The 17,008-nt window shown below is 36.2% G+C and overlaps 1 protein-coding gene across 1 annotated transcript in view; it reads right to left on the reverse strand.

The window, feature by feature from the left end:
• Positions 1 to 17,008, reverse strand: part of GBE1 (1,4-alpha-glucan branching enzyme 1) — a 308,114-nt gene that overhangs the window by 30,505 nt on the left and 260,601 nt on the right. Inside the window, exons 13-14 of the mRNA XM_062206685.1 lie at positions 7,939 to 8,123; positions 6,164 to 6,296 (exon numbers count right to left, since the gene is read on the reverse strand). Coding sequence (XP_062062669.1) covers positions 6,164 to 6,296; positions 7,939 to 8,123 — 318 coding nt within the window. The remainder of the gene's footprint in view (positions 1 to 6,163; positions 6,297 to 7,938; positions 8,124 to 17,008) is intronic.

Raw genomic sequence — 17,008 nt, forward strand, 5'->3', positions numbered from 1 at the left:
GACCTTATTTGCTCATTAGAAACTATGTGTACAGGTTGCAAATGTCAGAGCCTGAATTTACATTTTAAAAAGCACATCTTGTAGCACTTTAATGAAAATATTTCCAAGATCTTGGGTTAAATTCAGCTATTTACTCATCTGCTGCCTGAAGCTTTAAATATTTTTGGTCTGGATTCACATACTCTTCATAAGCCATACTTCGTGATCACTCCTCCTAACATCTCAATATCACAACAGTTTGAAACAGCCCTTGGAAAAGGGGCTGCTACGACTATCACCCCTACCAAGACAGCATGCCAACAATAATTCAAAAACGTTTGATTCTTGTGTGGTATTGCTCACAGAATGATATTAATCTGTATATACCAAGTCACACATTATAAACACACTGTGAGGCTTTAAGTTTATACTGAACGCCCTGCAATAAACTTAAACTGATGTGATACATCAGAGGAGTTTCACTTCGAACACAGAATTGTGACACATTTATGTTCCCTAGTAGCACATAGATAAGTCCCAATAATTTACCTAAATATGCAGTTTTACTTTAAAAAAACATTACTTTTATTCTTGTGGAAGATGGTAAACATAGAACATAAGGAAGAATTTCTTGGGGACCAACGTGTGGGGGTTGCTGGCAGGATATTCAGAGAGAAGAGGTGACTAGGACAGAAGGTTACCTGTGCCAGGAATTTGTATATAATTTTCTTATGCTACTGATTTTCCCAGAACTGTATCAAAATCATTTTGAACACTACAGAAATAAATAATCACCAGTAACGCCACTCTTGCTACAATACCCAATCACATGTACATACTCATGAAGAGACAGAGAGAGGCAGCATGGTACAATAGAAAGTGTAAGTGCTTTCTAATGCATTACTGCACCTTCCTCAGCCTATATTACAGCAAAGTCTTCAGTTACTTAAAGGTCTCACTGTCTTATCTGTTACGTAAGGGCTATGCAATCTACCTTGTAGTGTAGCTCAAGACACTAAACTAAATACTTAATAAAAATGGCCAGTTGTAAAATGCACATCTGCCCCCTCATCTATTAACATGTGGCCTCATTATTTGTATTATTTAAAATAAATTAGAAAGGGCAGTTTTTCCTTAGAGACTTAGTTTTCATTTTGATTCAATGCTGATTTGATAATGTTGTAGGTAAAGAAATGGAGCTAAAGAAATACAATACTGATTTTGATAATCTAAAGGGCATTTCTTTTTCTTTTTTTTTTTTTTACAGCTAAACAATGTGAAATCATAAGCAAATATAACACATCGGAAAAAAAAGTGCTTTATCTTCCTAATCATGAAATGCGAAACCTCCATATAGACCAAGAACATTTAAGCCTTGGCTCTGCATTACTCATCAGGCTATCCAGTGCAACACAGAATGTTGGCGATTGTTACATTGAAGACGAGCAGCTAAAAAGACAACTGTGAGACAGTAGGTAGGCAAAGGGCTTTTGCTGTTATTTTGTTTTTTGTGCTTCCCTAGAATATAATTGCAGAATCTTGTTGCAGCAACCATACCATGTCCTTTAGCAGTCCCCATGAAGACCAAGTTCAAAATCTTACTGAAATAAATCAGAGATGCCTCTGAGTTTTCCCAGTGGATCATCTTATTTTGAAGAATTTTTAAAAGCAGCCTTAAAGTGCCTCTTCTACCTTGTCTTGCATTGCCCCCAAAATAGCTCCCCTTACATAAACAGCTTCTTGGGAAGACAGTCACCATCTATTCCCCACAGATCTGAGCAAAAGTTGATGTCATGCCATTTGATATCCAGGTTCAAAAAGTGGAACTGCTGAAGAATTCAGACATGTTACCTATAACAGGCTTACATTTCATTGTGACAGAGAAAGTTCAAATGACTTGTTAGAAACTTTAAATTTTCTGCCACTAAATTCTCCTTTGCAGGGAATTAAAAATTTGATGAATTTCTTAACTTGATTAATACATTCATCTTATCACTATGGATTTTTCCAACTGAAAATCTATATTCAATTCATTTTCTCAACTTAAGAAACACCAACAAAATAGAATCACTTGGTAAAGGCAGAAAATATAGCATCAAAATCTCAATTTTTAAATAATTTCTATATCTGAGATAATTCTATATCAAGATAACATATAGTTTAAAGGTAAAATACCAAGGACAGGAAGATGAAAGATTAAAAAGATTTGAGCCTTGCAAAATGCTAATTATGGTTAAAAGAACTCTTACAGCTCAGCTTAGAACGACAACAAGTTAAAAAGAGAACTGCTTGCTGCCTATGGAAGGTAATATAATACTACCAGATCAATGACAGGGAACTAGTCACTGTAGTTTGTTTTTGTTTTTCCCCTATTTTTCCCTATTAACAGGTTAGAAGCAAAGAGTTAATATTTATTTTTTTTTCCTTTTTAATATTCAGTGGATGTTAAATTTGGAAATTTAAGTTAAAATTATGAACTAAATAAAAAATAAAGAAGCATTGGCATAATACTAGGACACATAATGAGAAAAGATTTCTAGTCGAATAGAAACATAAAATGAGCAGAAAATGTGAAAGCTGCCAGTAAAGCTAATGTTACTTTATTAATAAGACAGCTACATGAAGACAAAGGTCGGTAACACAGCACCTTGTGTCATACCTGCCAGACCATGCTGGAATACCTTCCTATTAGCCCAGGAATATCAATACAGAAGGAACATGAACAGTTCTGGATGCATTTTTGATAAGAGGGATGTAATGGAAAGAAGACTAAAAAGTATCCTGATAATCTATAAAAGAAACTAGAGGTATTCAGTGTGGAAAAGGGAAGTCTAGGAAGAGTTTGTACTATGAGGGTACGTTATGTGACTTCCTGATTTCAAGAGTTAAAATACAGACCAGGTGTTAGCCTCACAATATAGAACCAATGCAGCAACATTTAAGTCAGTTATTTAAATGAGTAAACAGATATAATGGTTACTTTGTGAATAGGTGAGATCTTCTAGGATGGGAAAGTATTATAATAATGGCTGGCTGATTATCTGTGAGAGAATTTCTACAGGAGTCTTGGGGTTGTGATTTAGTATGTAAAGCTGCTGCGTGTAATACCAACATCCAAAATAGGCACAGGTTTGTGTCCTGGCCGTTCCACTTCCCATCCAGCTCCCTGCTAATGCACCTGGGAATAGCACAGAAAGGTGGCCACATGTTTGTGCTCCTGCCATCCACGTGGGAGACTCCTCCTGGATCCTGGCTTCAGTATGTTCCAGTGCTGGCCATTGTGGCCATCTGGGGAATGAAACAGTGGATGAAAGATCTCTCTTTCTGTCTCTCCATCTTTTTCTGTAATTCTGACTTTAAATAAATAAATAAATATGTAAATAAGTATGTAAAAAAGTAATGTTAACACAGGAACTTTGCACTCAACTTAGAGGGTACAGTATAGGACCTCTCCCAAATTCCCTAAGATTTTACAACTTAAGTCTTGGAGTTGGGGCTGACATTATTAACATGTAGCTAATAGAAAGAATAGTATAAAGTATGTTGGAAATGCTCTCCTATTTCTCTCCTGTCCAAACAAACAAACACATCATAATAAAATTCTTCCACTATGAGACTAGATCATTATGTCTCAGATAACTTTTGAATATTCAAATTGACTTAATAAAATGCAAATGGCCTTAGAGGACTTAACAACAAATGTGGATCAGTTACTGCTCATTGATAGAAAGATATGAATGAGACAGATAATAAGAATCATAAGATCACATGGGTACAAACCTAGGATAAAAATGTAGGGAATTGGCAAATAATATTTATTTAAGGTTCACTTGGAGACCTAATAGATTAGATGGCTTAGGCTTCAACTATCACTTCTGTGAAGAGATTGCTCAATTAACCAAGGTGTCTGTACCATTAGAACTTACAGTTAGTACTGCTTCTGAGACAAGTCACTAAGGTTAATTCATTCAGTTTTTAACAATATATAAAATTTTGTGTGACAGCTGCCTATAGCTATATAAATAGATTTCTAAACTTCAAAAGACTCAATTTGATAAACTCAAAGTTTATCAATCCAGAGTAACCTCTTTTATTTGTGTGATTCTATACCAGTGAATATAAGTTAACTATTGGGTAGGTTCTATTTGATAAAATTACAGTGCTATTCTATATTTTATCTTATAATATTTGTTAATTGGTGTTAATATATTTTTGACAGATCACTCTAGGTTGGGTCAAGACTATTCTCTTGAAATATCAACACTGAAAATTCCATTTATTTCCACTTGTCAGTAAACCTAAATTAAACTCATAGTTTCCAATACTTCAACCGTTCACTTTTCTATGCTGAGATATCCTAAGGCATAGTATCACTACCATTCTTCCCATTACTAAAAGTGAAACCTAATTTCACTTCTACTCACCATATCCAAACAGTTGCTTGGTTCTTTCACCACAACAAAGGGCTTAGTATGCCTTTTCTTTCCTGGTGCCACTACTTTAGTTCATGCCTTCATTATCTTTTAGATGTACAGCAACTGATCATAATTAGTATTTGCACTTCCAATCTCTCTCATTATGAAAGCTCTCTTACACACTGGTACATGAGGAATTTTCCAAAAGCAAATGTTCAATATCAAGTATCTCCCCAGTTCAGAAACACACTATAAAAAATACAAAAATGTCCTAAACTACTTAACATGGCATTAAAATCTACTATGTGATTTCAATCTATATTTTCAGCTTTGTATATTGGCACTTCTTTTTATAGTCATGATTTACAATTAATATTTTGTACTGTCCTTTATCTAAGGACAATAGCCAGAATGGTCTTTCTTAATTAGTTTCTACGATATTGTCAGTCATTTCTCAAAATCTAGAGTTAAAAGTGTTTTCCTTAATCTTTCTTTGCCCCCAAACCCTCTTCTTTTCTCTTCCTTTCCCTTAGTTCTCTCACAGAACATTCTTTCATTCATACTATATGCTGCATTATGTCTTGTATCATAGTTTGGCTTTATACATCTCTTCTCCCACACTTAGGGTTAACAGCAGTGCTGCAAAGGTATCAATAAACACTGCAGGATGCTAAGTGTTCTAAATATATATATATATATATATATATATATATATATACATATAACAAATATATCAACTAAATATTTGATTATATTATTAGATACAGAAATAATTACACTAGGGGCAATAGTTCAGCAATTTAGAGGCGAGAAGGGCCTAACTATACATGTTGCTACATTCTACAACTTCTTTGTATTTTTTCCTGGAGATGCTGAGAACATTTGCTGCTCAGAACAGCATACCTCTTTAGTGTAGATAATCTCATCACACTGATTTCTTTATATATAGAGTCAGATACCATACAGTGCTCTTTATGTTAACTTGGGACACATCTGTGCTATCAGGCACAGTTATAGCTTCCTCTCCTAAACTGTAGTCTAATGTCATGTGGAACAGCGCACTTGGCTACATGGAGAGAAGGTATGAAGTTCCCTGGTTCATTCTTACTGCCTTTCAGCATTCAGGATGTCGGCAATGTCTAAAATGTGACCCACCAATACTTGTCTTTTTTCACTAGTTTAAAAGCTCCACATGGACAGTGATTGTATCTGACAGGAGTATTCCTATATTTCCAGGATCTAACACAGGGCTGGCACACAGGTGTTCTATAAATGAGTGTGCAGTATCTGTGATTGGAACAAAATAATGAGTAAATGAATATACACAGAACATCAAGAAAATCTCATTGCTATTTCCATCGCTCACAGTTCCCCTGCCCAGCCCCCTTACTAATTCAGGACTAAAAAAGTGAGCTACATCTTGCATTTTAGGACAGAGAATAGAGAAGGAAGGTATCTTTCCAGCTAACACCTGCGTTCAGAGACAACATACAATGTTTTTATCAATAAAAATCACAATCAATTGTCTTCCATTTTGTTTACTGGAACAAAATATGTTCAGAATCACACTTTTTAGAGCCAGGACAAGGCTTGGGAATAATTCAGTGTAATGGAGCTCAGAAAAGATTTATCAATCAACTATCTCAAGTTTTTCATTTTCAGATGAGGAAACTGAAAGGCACCAGCACCAAGATCAGCATTAGTCTTTCTTACACTCTATATCAAAATATTGAATGTAGATAATCAAATACATTGGCAGCAAAAAGGATATTTCCCTGGCAAGGCTGTTCCGACTCTGTAATCAGTGTAACTCTTGCTTGGATGGAAGTTGAAAATAAAAAGAAGACCTGCTCTCTCAAAAGCAATGATCTTATTGTCTTCATGCTTTTCACTCACGTGGGCCTGCAAAAATTAACACAAATGTTACACCTAAATCATATCTAGTTGCTGCTACAAGTATATTATTTGCAAAAAAAGTTTCTATCTTTCTTAATAATTATTAAATTAAAAATGGAAATTCCATAACTTTATAATTTTTGTACATGTTGCAATATTGTCATACCAAAAGTCAATAACACTGTCAAAAACTGCTTAAAGGATATAAAATAAATCTCACTGGTCACTTGCCATTTTAAAGCAATGCACAAATAGAGGATGATTGTTGTGGCTTGGGTATTAAGTAAGAAGATGGAATATGTACTTATATAATGTGGTTGTGGGTATACATTCGATCTTCTTCAAAGTAATCTTTAAGACTTCTGTTTTAGTCTCCAGATTAATGAGGTGAGGTACATGCAATTAATTTTCAAAATTTCATATAATGTTGTTATTATATCTGGTTTCTGAACTTTTCAGGTTACCTTTAAAATGTGACATTTTTATGGTGTTGACATGTCACATTTCAATGGTAGTCTAAAGCCCATTATAGTATGCTGTGCTTTTTTTTTTTTCCTAAATTAAAAGGGAAGGTCTGCAAAGAGATTACATCTGTAAATGCTCCTATTTAAATACATCAGGTATTTAAGGTTATCTGTGAGAAGCTTTTGCTTTTTCAAAGCAGACCTTGCCCCACCCCACTGTTAGAAGGACTGATTGCCTTGTGTATCAGCAGCAGCACTGTTGGTAATTTGGAAATGTGAACTAAGACTCCAGAGTATACAGCATGCCTTTTGGTATTCATCATTGTTCCTATTGAAAAGGAGCATCATTTTGTTCTCTCTTCTGGAAAGAGCCTTACTAATAGACATGATTAGGGCATTCTTGTCATGCAGCCAGTCTTACTGAATATATAAGTACCTTCCTTTGTTCAGCCATTAAACACACACACACACACATACACACACATCACAGATGCCAAAGTAGAAATGCATCAACAGTAATTTCAAATAACACCACTATAAAGTAAATGGATTATAACTAACACATACTATATGCTAATTTTTGCAAGAAAAAAAAATCCTGTATAAAATTTGCACCTGTTAATTACATTTTCTAAAACTTATTGAAAACGGAGACTTTAATTCCAGAGGAGAGTCAGGCTCATGAAAAATACAAAACAGCATGCAGATAAAATGCCATCCATTGAAAAGACAAGTTAGAGACCAGCAAAGTGGGGGGACGGAGAGGAAGGAATAAAGAAATCTACATATTGTCAAAGTAGTTTCCTTATGACAGCATAATTATTTATATAAAGAAAAACAGTCAAAACAATTAAGATGGTTTTACAGCAATTTCCAAAATGGGTTCCATGCCGAGCTTTTGTCACTTATTTTTACCAATTGAAATGAAAATTACTAAATTTAAACAACAACAACAAAACAACAAAATAACCAGAAATGTAAGCAGGGCATTATGTTTAAGATTTTCACTATCTATTGCAGGACTTCAGTGACTTGTTGTGACAACCTGAAGTATGTTACAGGGTAGCACACCCTGAATAATAAAGTGCTGTTCAAAAGATCTGCATATAGATTTAAATCGTTTGCCATTCTAAGCATGTACAGCATGGGTGACTAAAACATCACATTTAGAGTAAAGAGCTTACCTGTGGAGCTGAAAGCCAGCCACATCTTTCTTCCAACCTATTCATATCCCTGTCAAAGTTATTTAGGAACTTATAGCGGAGAAGGTCATCATCAGTTAAATGAAACTGCCTTCGGGCATAATGGTAACTCTCATCATTTCCTTTGCGTGGGAAATCTAACCATTCAGGATGCCCAAATTCATTACCTGCAATAAACATCAAAAGTAAACATCACTTTTCCACATTAGGATTTCTTAGTAAGACACTAAGAAATGACGTGTTTCTAGTGTTCAAAATTGGGGTAGGCAATATGTTACGATAGCTATGCCCTGTGAATGATGCACAGGCCTGGTTCAGAGACAGCATGTTCTATGCTACGGAGGACCTCATTTGGACTTGGGAGCCTGGGGTCCAGTTTTTGCTCAGCCACTCACTGCCTGCATCATTGCCTGGCTTCCTCAGGCACCAAATAAGCACAGTCATTTCTGTCATATGTATTCCATCCTTGATGCAATCTCTGAAATCTCTGGGTAACTTCTGAAATCTCTATTTCTATAATCTCTGAAACCTATACAATGCTGTATAATTTCCAAAGGCTTTGTATGCATGTTAGTTTTGGATCCTCAAAGGAACTCTCTATTATATTCATTTCACAGATGAGAAACCTGAGGCTCTGGGCAGTTAAGGGATTTGTTCAATCTCACAGAGATAATACTAAGTGAAAAAAGCAACCACTAAAATTTAGTTCTTATGATTAAAATCCAACCTTTTTCTACTGCATCAATTTGGAGAAGTACACTGTAAACTTAAAGCGTTATAGAAACTCAGGTCATAACTTTTATTATCAATTTTCCCTGTTCAGTTTTTCAGTTCTATTTGTTATCATCAGATGTATACATTTAATTTCAAGTATGCCTACATGTCTGTGTCTGTATGTGAATGTATATATAGTTGGGGTCCTGATTTCTACTTTGAGGCTTCTTTTTCTCTTTAAAAATGAAAGTTTTTCATAATTTACTTCATTTACCATTTTAATGTTGCAATTTTCTAAGCTACAAATTCCTCTGATGAATGAGAAAGTATCAAAGCCAATACAAATATGTCCTACTTCAATCAAAGTAGCATTTAATATTTCAATAAAAACCAATATGCTAGGATATAATTAAAATGATTTACTATAGAGTTGCTTTAAACTGTAAACTCTGCTAAGAATTCTTATAATTCATATTTTAGTTTTCAAGACTATAGTCATCAAAAAAATAACATCCAAATATATCTGAGTAATTTCATGAAAATTAAAATATCTGTAAGCATTTTGCTAACTTCTAACATTTCACAGTTTAAATGATAATATCTCTTAGGATGTTGCCCTCCGTGTGACAGAGGAGGGAACATGATTTCTGACTCTGAGCCTATGTTGATTGTAAGATGCTTTCAGTTAACACAAGAAACTCTTCTGCTACATGTAAATGCCTTGCCTATATCTGGGGCCTGATTCACATCAGTCCAAGGAACACCTATAGCTTGTTCCATCAAATAATGAACTGGCAAAAAAAAGCATACTTACAGAAGAGTAACTGGAACATACCCATCCTTTACTGATAATGAAGCTACTGCTGGGCTGGGAACAAGGGTATGTCCAAGTGCCTGGGAGATTTCAACTAGTAAAATACTTAGGAGAGACTAGAAATGCTATGATTTGCCTAAGGCATAGTAACCTACAAGCTGGATCCAGGCCTTCTGAAGGCAACCTATTTTGATTTTTCTGTAGCCTTGGATCTCTGGGCTGATTCAGATATTAATAATTCCTTTGGCTCTCTTCCAGGGAAAGTGTTACATCATGGTAATCGCCACAGAGGCAGCAGCAAACGCTTAATATCTGCTCCTATGTTCCAGGCACTATCATAAGCACTGCATACAAATTACTTCTTTCCATCTTCAAAAATCTTATGAGGTAGGTATTACGTAGGTACAACTGTTTCAATATTGGAGATAAGGAAACTGAGGCACAGAGAGGTCACACAGTAATTAAATAGTTTGGACTGTTAGGCCAGACCTTTAGTTCCATCATCCTTATTCTTGACTATATCATATTGCTCAGAAGTAAATGCTATGAAAATGCAGAGCTGAGAATGACTGTCCTCTCCTACAAGTATATAGATGTCAAGCTAATAGCATCACACGTATGAATGCAATGTTGTGAGAAGATGAGCTGTAGTGATGAGTTTGGATTAGCTGCATGAATTTCAAATGTAGTCTGTATGCATGGATTTCAAAACTTTTTGTACTAAAATTAATTTATAATTTAATTCCATTTGCCAAGAATTTTTTTGAAGGACTCTCACAGGGTTTGTGGTGAGAGGAAGAGATAAGAAAAACAGGATGAGGTTAGCTTAGATTGGACCTCAATCTCTGCATTTATATTACAAGCAACAGGGCAACCAAACACTAATTTAAGTAGGGGAATTATAAGTTCAAATTATGTTTATTATCAAAATATCTCTGGTGCACTATGGACAAGAGACTTGATATTGGAGAAAGCTGAATGGTAGGAAAACTAGTATGGAGTCCAAAAGATGAGATTAGAGAAGTGAGAATGGAGAATAGAATGATCAATTCAAATGGTATTTCTGAGATGGAACTAACAAGATTTGATGACTGACTGACAGAATGGAGGTAGTGAGCAAAAGGGAAGTCTGAATGCAATTTTGAAATTTTGAGTTGAGGAGACTGAGTAATGACAGCATTAACTGCACTGGGGAAAATGGTGACAGAGAAAGTTTGGAGTGAGAAGATAATGAGTCCAATTTTAGGCAAGCTAAATTTAAGACCTGAAGGGTATACAGGCATCCATGGAATCAGAATAACAGTGACAAAAATAAGGGGCTGGAATTCAGGACAGAATTGCAGGTGGGGAGGGAGCAGGAGTAACTTGTGAGTCTTCAAGATGTGAAGACAATTATAGACACTGGAAAAAGAGGGGGGGCATCCCAACGAACTGCAGGCAGAAAGAAGACCTCTTAGAGAAGACTGTGCAGGAAGGGTTAGTAGGGGAAGAGGGACATTAGACAAAATATAGGTGAGAAGCATTACAAGGTGGGCGGTCAGAGGTATCAAATGCTACAGAAGAAAATAAGAAGGACTTGCTACATTACAATCCTATGGTGTAGGGGTAAGATGGTATGTAGGGGTAAGATGGTATATAGGGCTGTGCTTTTCAATCTGGTAAAAACAGTTATTTCCTAGTCATAGTGATTTATTACCTCTAGATTAAGTACTAGGTAGGAATCTATATTTTAATCATTTCCTGTAATATTCTGAAAGTAGGTGAGCCAAAGACTGTTCCCTGAAAAATAGTAAAGCAGCAATTTGAAAGTTCTTTATATTTAAGTGAGGATGATTATATAACATATTGCCCATGGACACTGATTTCCAAGTCAGCAGGGCTTGCGTTTAAATTGTAGCTGGGCCACTTAGGAGTGATGTGAACTCAGGAAAGCTAGTGTTGCCAGTGCTCTGTTTCTTCATCTGTAAAACAGGACAAGAAGTTTCGAAAGCTCTTTTGGGGCAGCACCCTGGTGCACTAGGTTAATCCTCCGCCTGCGGCACCAGCATCCCATATGGGCGCAGGTTCTAGTCCCAGTTGCTCTTCTTCCAGTCCAGCTCTCTGCTGTGGCCTGGGAAAGCAGTGAAGGATGGCCCAAGTGCTTGGGCCCCTGCACCTGTGTGGGAGACCAGGAAGAAGCACCTGTCTCCTGGCTTTGGATCAGCACAGCTCCAGGCGATGCGACCATTTGGGGAGTGAACCAGTGGAAGGAAGACCTTTCTCTCTGTCTCTCTCTCACTGTCTGTAACTCTACCTGTCAAATAAATAAAATAAAATCATAAGAAAAAAAAAAAAGCTCTTTTAAGAGGTGATGTAAGCAGGATGCTTGGGCATAGGGTCTGGCAGCCACATGATCTTATTTTCTATTTATTTTTATTTTTTATTGTGGTACTAATATAGAGAACAGGCTTAATATCTTTCATAGAGAATTCGAAGAATATAATGATACTTCATTTCCTACTGCCTTTTCTTTCTTGCTTTCTTTCTGATGTAACATATTTTTAATTTACATAATACTCAAAGGCTTAATGCTCCACTAAATAAAAATTTAACAAGTAGAAAATGAAAAGACCATAGTTCAGCAGGAATATAGGCAAGGGCAACAAAAAATAATCAAATAAAAAGCTGCCAATTTCATTCACATTCAGTAATTTTTTTTAAAAAATCACAGATCATTCAAACTATAGTAGTATATCATTCTCTTATACACAGAAAGACAAATACTACATGCTCTCCCTTATATATGGTAGCTAAAATTTAAAAAAAAGAAAAAAATTAAAAAATCAGAAAACAAAATCAAGTTATAAATGCTATGTGTATCAGTATTGCTGAAAATATAGCTTTTGTTAAAGTCTGTTTTATACTTTTGTCAAACAAATAATCAACAGCTATGTGCTTTTAAACTACAGCAAGCTCTTAGGTTAAACACTATCCCTCATCATCCACCGCTATTCAGGAAAGAAAGACCTAGAAGGCGTTACAGGAGAGTTATTCTGTTAAAGCTCAGACTTCTGGCTCCTATCACTCAGGAGAGAACTGGTCCCCCTACTCTGCAGCGGACATTTCAGGAGATTTCAAAGTCTACTTTGGTGTAAAAAGCTTCTGAAACCCATGTATGTTTTTTGTCATAATACACATTTTCTATGAACTTTCTGAAGACTCCAGGCACGAGTAACTGATGACCAGCAGGTGTTTCTTTCTTCACTTAGATTTTCAGGGTAAGACTTGCTCCTTTATTTAAAGTGCTGAAACTGGACAATGATGCATCTACTCATATTTTTAATAACACAATTGAACTTCTCAGAGTCAGCTATTAATGTACTTTGAGTCACCTACCATTTTAGATTTTGAAAGACAAAACTGAATATAAAAATAAGTTTGCTATGAGACACCCAGAATGCTAGGGTAAATCAGGTTGCTATGTAAGGGTTCCTCCTCCAACCTCTTAGACATTTCATCATTCCGACCTGTTCAACCTGCAAAGCCTCGAAGAACAAGCTCTTAAAGGTTATTTAGGGTACAGCTCGCAGTTATTATATTGCACTTAAAATTAACAGTTTTAGGCCTTCTAAAATAGACTTCTACTCTGGCTGGAACACTCCTGGCATCTGATGAAACCCTCCTCTCCTAATTTCTTCCCAGCCTTCTTGAAAACCTGACCCTAGGTCACAGCTCCTGTTGCTTGCCTCTTTTTCCATTACTTCAGGTAGACTAATGAGGTGAAAACATAACAAATTCTTCTCTACTGGGTAGCTCAGCTTGCTCTTAGTATCCTGCCTTGACAGCACAGTTTGCATAAGCACAGAACTGAATGGTGAGTTTGATTGAATTTTTCAGCAGGGATATTAGCTCACCCTATAATCTAATTAAAAGTTAAGAACTGTTTTTCATAAACACACACACACACACACACATGAATAAACTGGACACAGCCTCAGAAGATTAGACTCTATTACAAAAAATCTGATGTAAAAATTGCATTATGACATTTTATTTCTAATATGAAAATTCATATGATTATAATTTGCAATTTAAAGTCAGAGTGATGATCTGCAGGTCTGTGTCCTCCCAAAATTTATATATTGAAATCCTATCCCTTAATAAGATGGTATCAATGGGTGGGGCCTTTAGCAGGTGATCATGAGGGTGGAACCCTCATGCATAGGATTAGTGTTCTAAAAAATATCTCAGGGAGCACCCTTGTGCCATGGAGGACACAGCTACATCACCATCTTGAAACAGGAAGCAGGTCCTTACCAAACACTGAATGCTGGTGCCTAGATCTTGGATATTCTAGCTTCAAGACTGTGGAAGGGGCTGGCACTGTGGCTCAGCAGGTTAAAGCTGCAGCCTGCAGTGCTGGCATCCCATATTGGCACTGATTCGAAACCCAGATGCTCCACTTCTGATCCAGCTCTCTGCTGTGGCTTGGGAAAGCAGTAGAGGATGGCCCAAGTTCTTGTCCCCTGTGCCCCAGCTCACCTCGAACCATTGCTGTCATTTGGGGAGTGAACCAGCGGATGGAAGACCTCTCTTTCTCTCTCTCTCTCTGGATCTACCTCTCTCTGTAACTCTGTCTTTCAAATAAATAAAATAAATCTTTTTTTAAAAAAAAGACTGTGGGAAATATTTGTGTGTTGTTTAAGCTGCCCAGTCTATGGTTGCTTATTATAGCAGTGTAAACAAAGACATTAAGGATAGGAAAGTAGTACAATTGGGGATGACATTGTGGCAGAGCGACTTAAGCCACCAGTTGAAACTCCTGCATCCCATATCGGAGTGCAGGTTCATCCCATACTGGAATGTTGGTTTGAGTCCCATGTCCCAAGCCAGCTCCCTGATAATGCTTCTGGGAAGGTAGCAGAAAATGGCCCGAGTACTTTAGCTCCTGCTCTCCTTTGGTGACTCTTTACTCATTTTCATTTACATCTAATCTATAGCCCTATAACTACATGTATAGCCAGACTGAAACCTATGTGTACATCCAAACCCACCTTTCTACCACCTACATACCTGAAAATTGCTTTTGAATGAAGAATCATATTATGAACTATTTTACATTTTAATATAAAAAATTTCCATGCCAATAAGTATACATCTTCATAATGGTATTGCATTATGTGCATAACATACAGTTTTATTTACCAATTCTCTCAAGTTAGCCATTTTGACTTTTGCTAGTGTCAGTCCAATATGTGTATTTTTGTATACTGATATTTCCCTACTGTAACCTGAATAAGTAGAGGACCTGCTCAAATGGTTAATGACAGATATTAATGAAACAGGAAACATTTCTAAAGTTTGGAATATTACAGATTATTTGAAGTCACAGGCACAAGTTAACAAATTACTCCTAAAAATAATGTTCAACACACAAACCACAGTTTTTTAAAGATTATTTTTGTATTTGAAAGGCAGAGTTACAGAGAGGGATAGACAGAGAGAGACAGACAGACAGAAAGATTTTTCATTTGCTGTTTCTCTCCCTAAATCCATAGCTGGAGCCAGGCCAGGCTGAAGCCAGGAGCCTGGGACCCTATCTTGGTCTGCCTATCGATGACAGGGGTCCAGGCAACACTTGGGCCATCTCCTGCTGTTCTTCCAGGCACATAAGCAGAGAACTGGATAGAAAATGGAGATGCTGGGACTCCAACTACTGCTAAGACGGTATGCCGGCATTACAGGCTGCAGCTTAACCCAGTGCTCCACAATGCCAGATTGCAAATTATATTCCTTAATGTATATAATTAGGGTTCTAAGTATTTTTCATCATTTTGGAAAAATAAAAAAAAATGAAAATAGGAAAACAATTTGGGATCATAATACAACTAAGGATTTTATATATATATATTATTTTATTTTTTTCAAAGATTTCATTTATTTATTTGAGAGGTAGAGTTACAGACAGTGAGAGGGAGAGACAAAGAGAAAGGTCTTCCTTCCGCTGGTTCACTCCCAAAATGGCATCAACGGCTGAAGCCAGGAGCTTCTTCCTGGTTTCCCACGTGGGTGCAGGGGCCCAAGGACATGGGCCATCTTCCACTGCTCTCCCAGGCCATAGCAGAGAGCTAGATTGGAAGAGGAGCACTCGGGACTAGAACTGGTGCTCATATGGGATGCCAGTGCTTTAACCTGCTGTGCCACAGCACCGGTCCCTTTTGTATGTATTTTAACTTTCACTGCTTTTATTTTCAAGTATAACTTCACTACTTTAAAGAACTGCCAAGCAAACATACAATATATAATATGAAAATAAATTTCTTAGTTAAAAATATAAATTATATTTTCAAGATATGATGATTATTCTGTTACAGAATCACTTATTAATCTCTATTAGACTCATTTAGATCTTCTAAAAACTTCCTCCAAGAGGCCTATTTTTAAATTAAAAAACACAGAAAGCTGCATACAACAACAAAAAGATAAAGAAATTACATCAGCTACTGCAGACCAAACATTTTGCAGGGTGGCTTTTGAATGTTATCTCTGTTGTAAATGAGCTGACAAGGGGCAAATTAAGTTTAATGCAGACAAATACAACATTAAATTTCATATTTGGTTCAAAACCATAAACACAAGCATAAAATAAATGGAAGCAAGTCACAGAAAGACTCTCAAAGTGACCTTGGGATAATGGTGAGCCATTCTCAGGCTGCACAGAGAAAACTGGGAAATGTCTGTATGTACATTGCACTAGCTCGCAGCTCAAAGACCTAATGAAGAAAAATACTATCATTAAAACAAGTTAAGAATGTTCTTCTCAGCTTTGGTCTACAAATTACTTAGGAAATGTGGCAGCACTTGAGACAGTACAGTGAAATATGGACACCCAGGTGGGCTTATAACTAAGTGTTGCTGTTTATATAGATGGATCAGAAAGCTAAATTTATTCAGGTGATGGCAAAGAAAGTATTTGATTTTGTTTACTACAGATAATTTGATGAAATGAGAAGAGCATGTTGTGAATCAGCATTTAAGTTTAACCAAGGGAGAAAATAAATGTTTCTAAATTATACATGCATATTATATACCTGTGTTTACAATACATTCAAAAATATGTAAATGTTCTTCAAGGAAAGCAGCAGAGCATTCATACTTGGAGCCCATGCATTCCTAGTGACTCATTGATATGCTATTAAATCTCATATGTATGTTTCTATGTAGCCTTTTTCTGAGGACAGAAATGTTTCCTTTAGATTCTCCAGGTTGCTGAGGCCTACACGTTTGTCAAAGAAAAACTCAATGTATTAGAGTGTGAGGAAGTTGAATAGGTCACAAGAATTCTTGGGCAATACAAAAATGAAACAAAAAATGTAGAAATCTAAATTGATGGAAGGGTTTTTAAAACCCTCTGCTAGTTTATTCAAGAGATAAGAGGCTTAGCAAAGTCACACTTAAACTAAGAGCAGTGACTGTGACACTTGAGAATAATACTTTTGAGTCCAGAACATGCCTTACATGTAACCTGAAATTATCCATCAAAGT

The sequence above is a fragment of the Lepus europaeus genome, chromosome 2 (genome assembly GCF_033115175.1).
Source record: "Lepus europaeus isolate LE1 chromosome 2, mLepTim1.pri, whole genome shotgun sequence".
Classification (NCBI taxonomy): domain Eukaryota; kingdom Metazoa; phylum Chordata; class Mammalia; order Lagomorpha; family Leporidae; genus Lepus; species Lepus europaeus.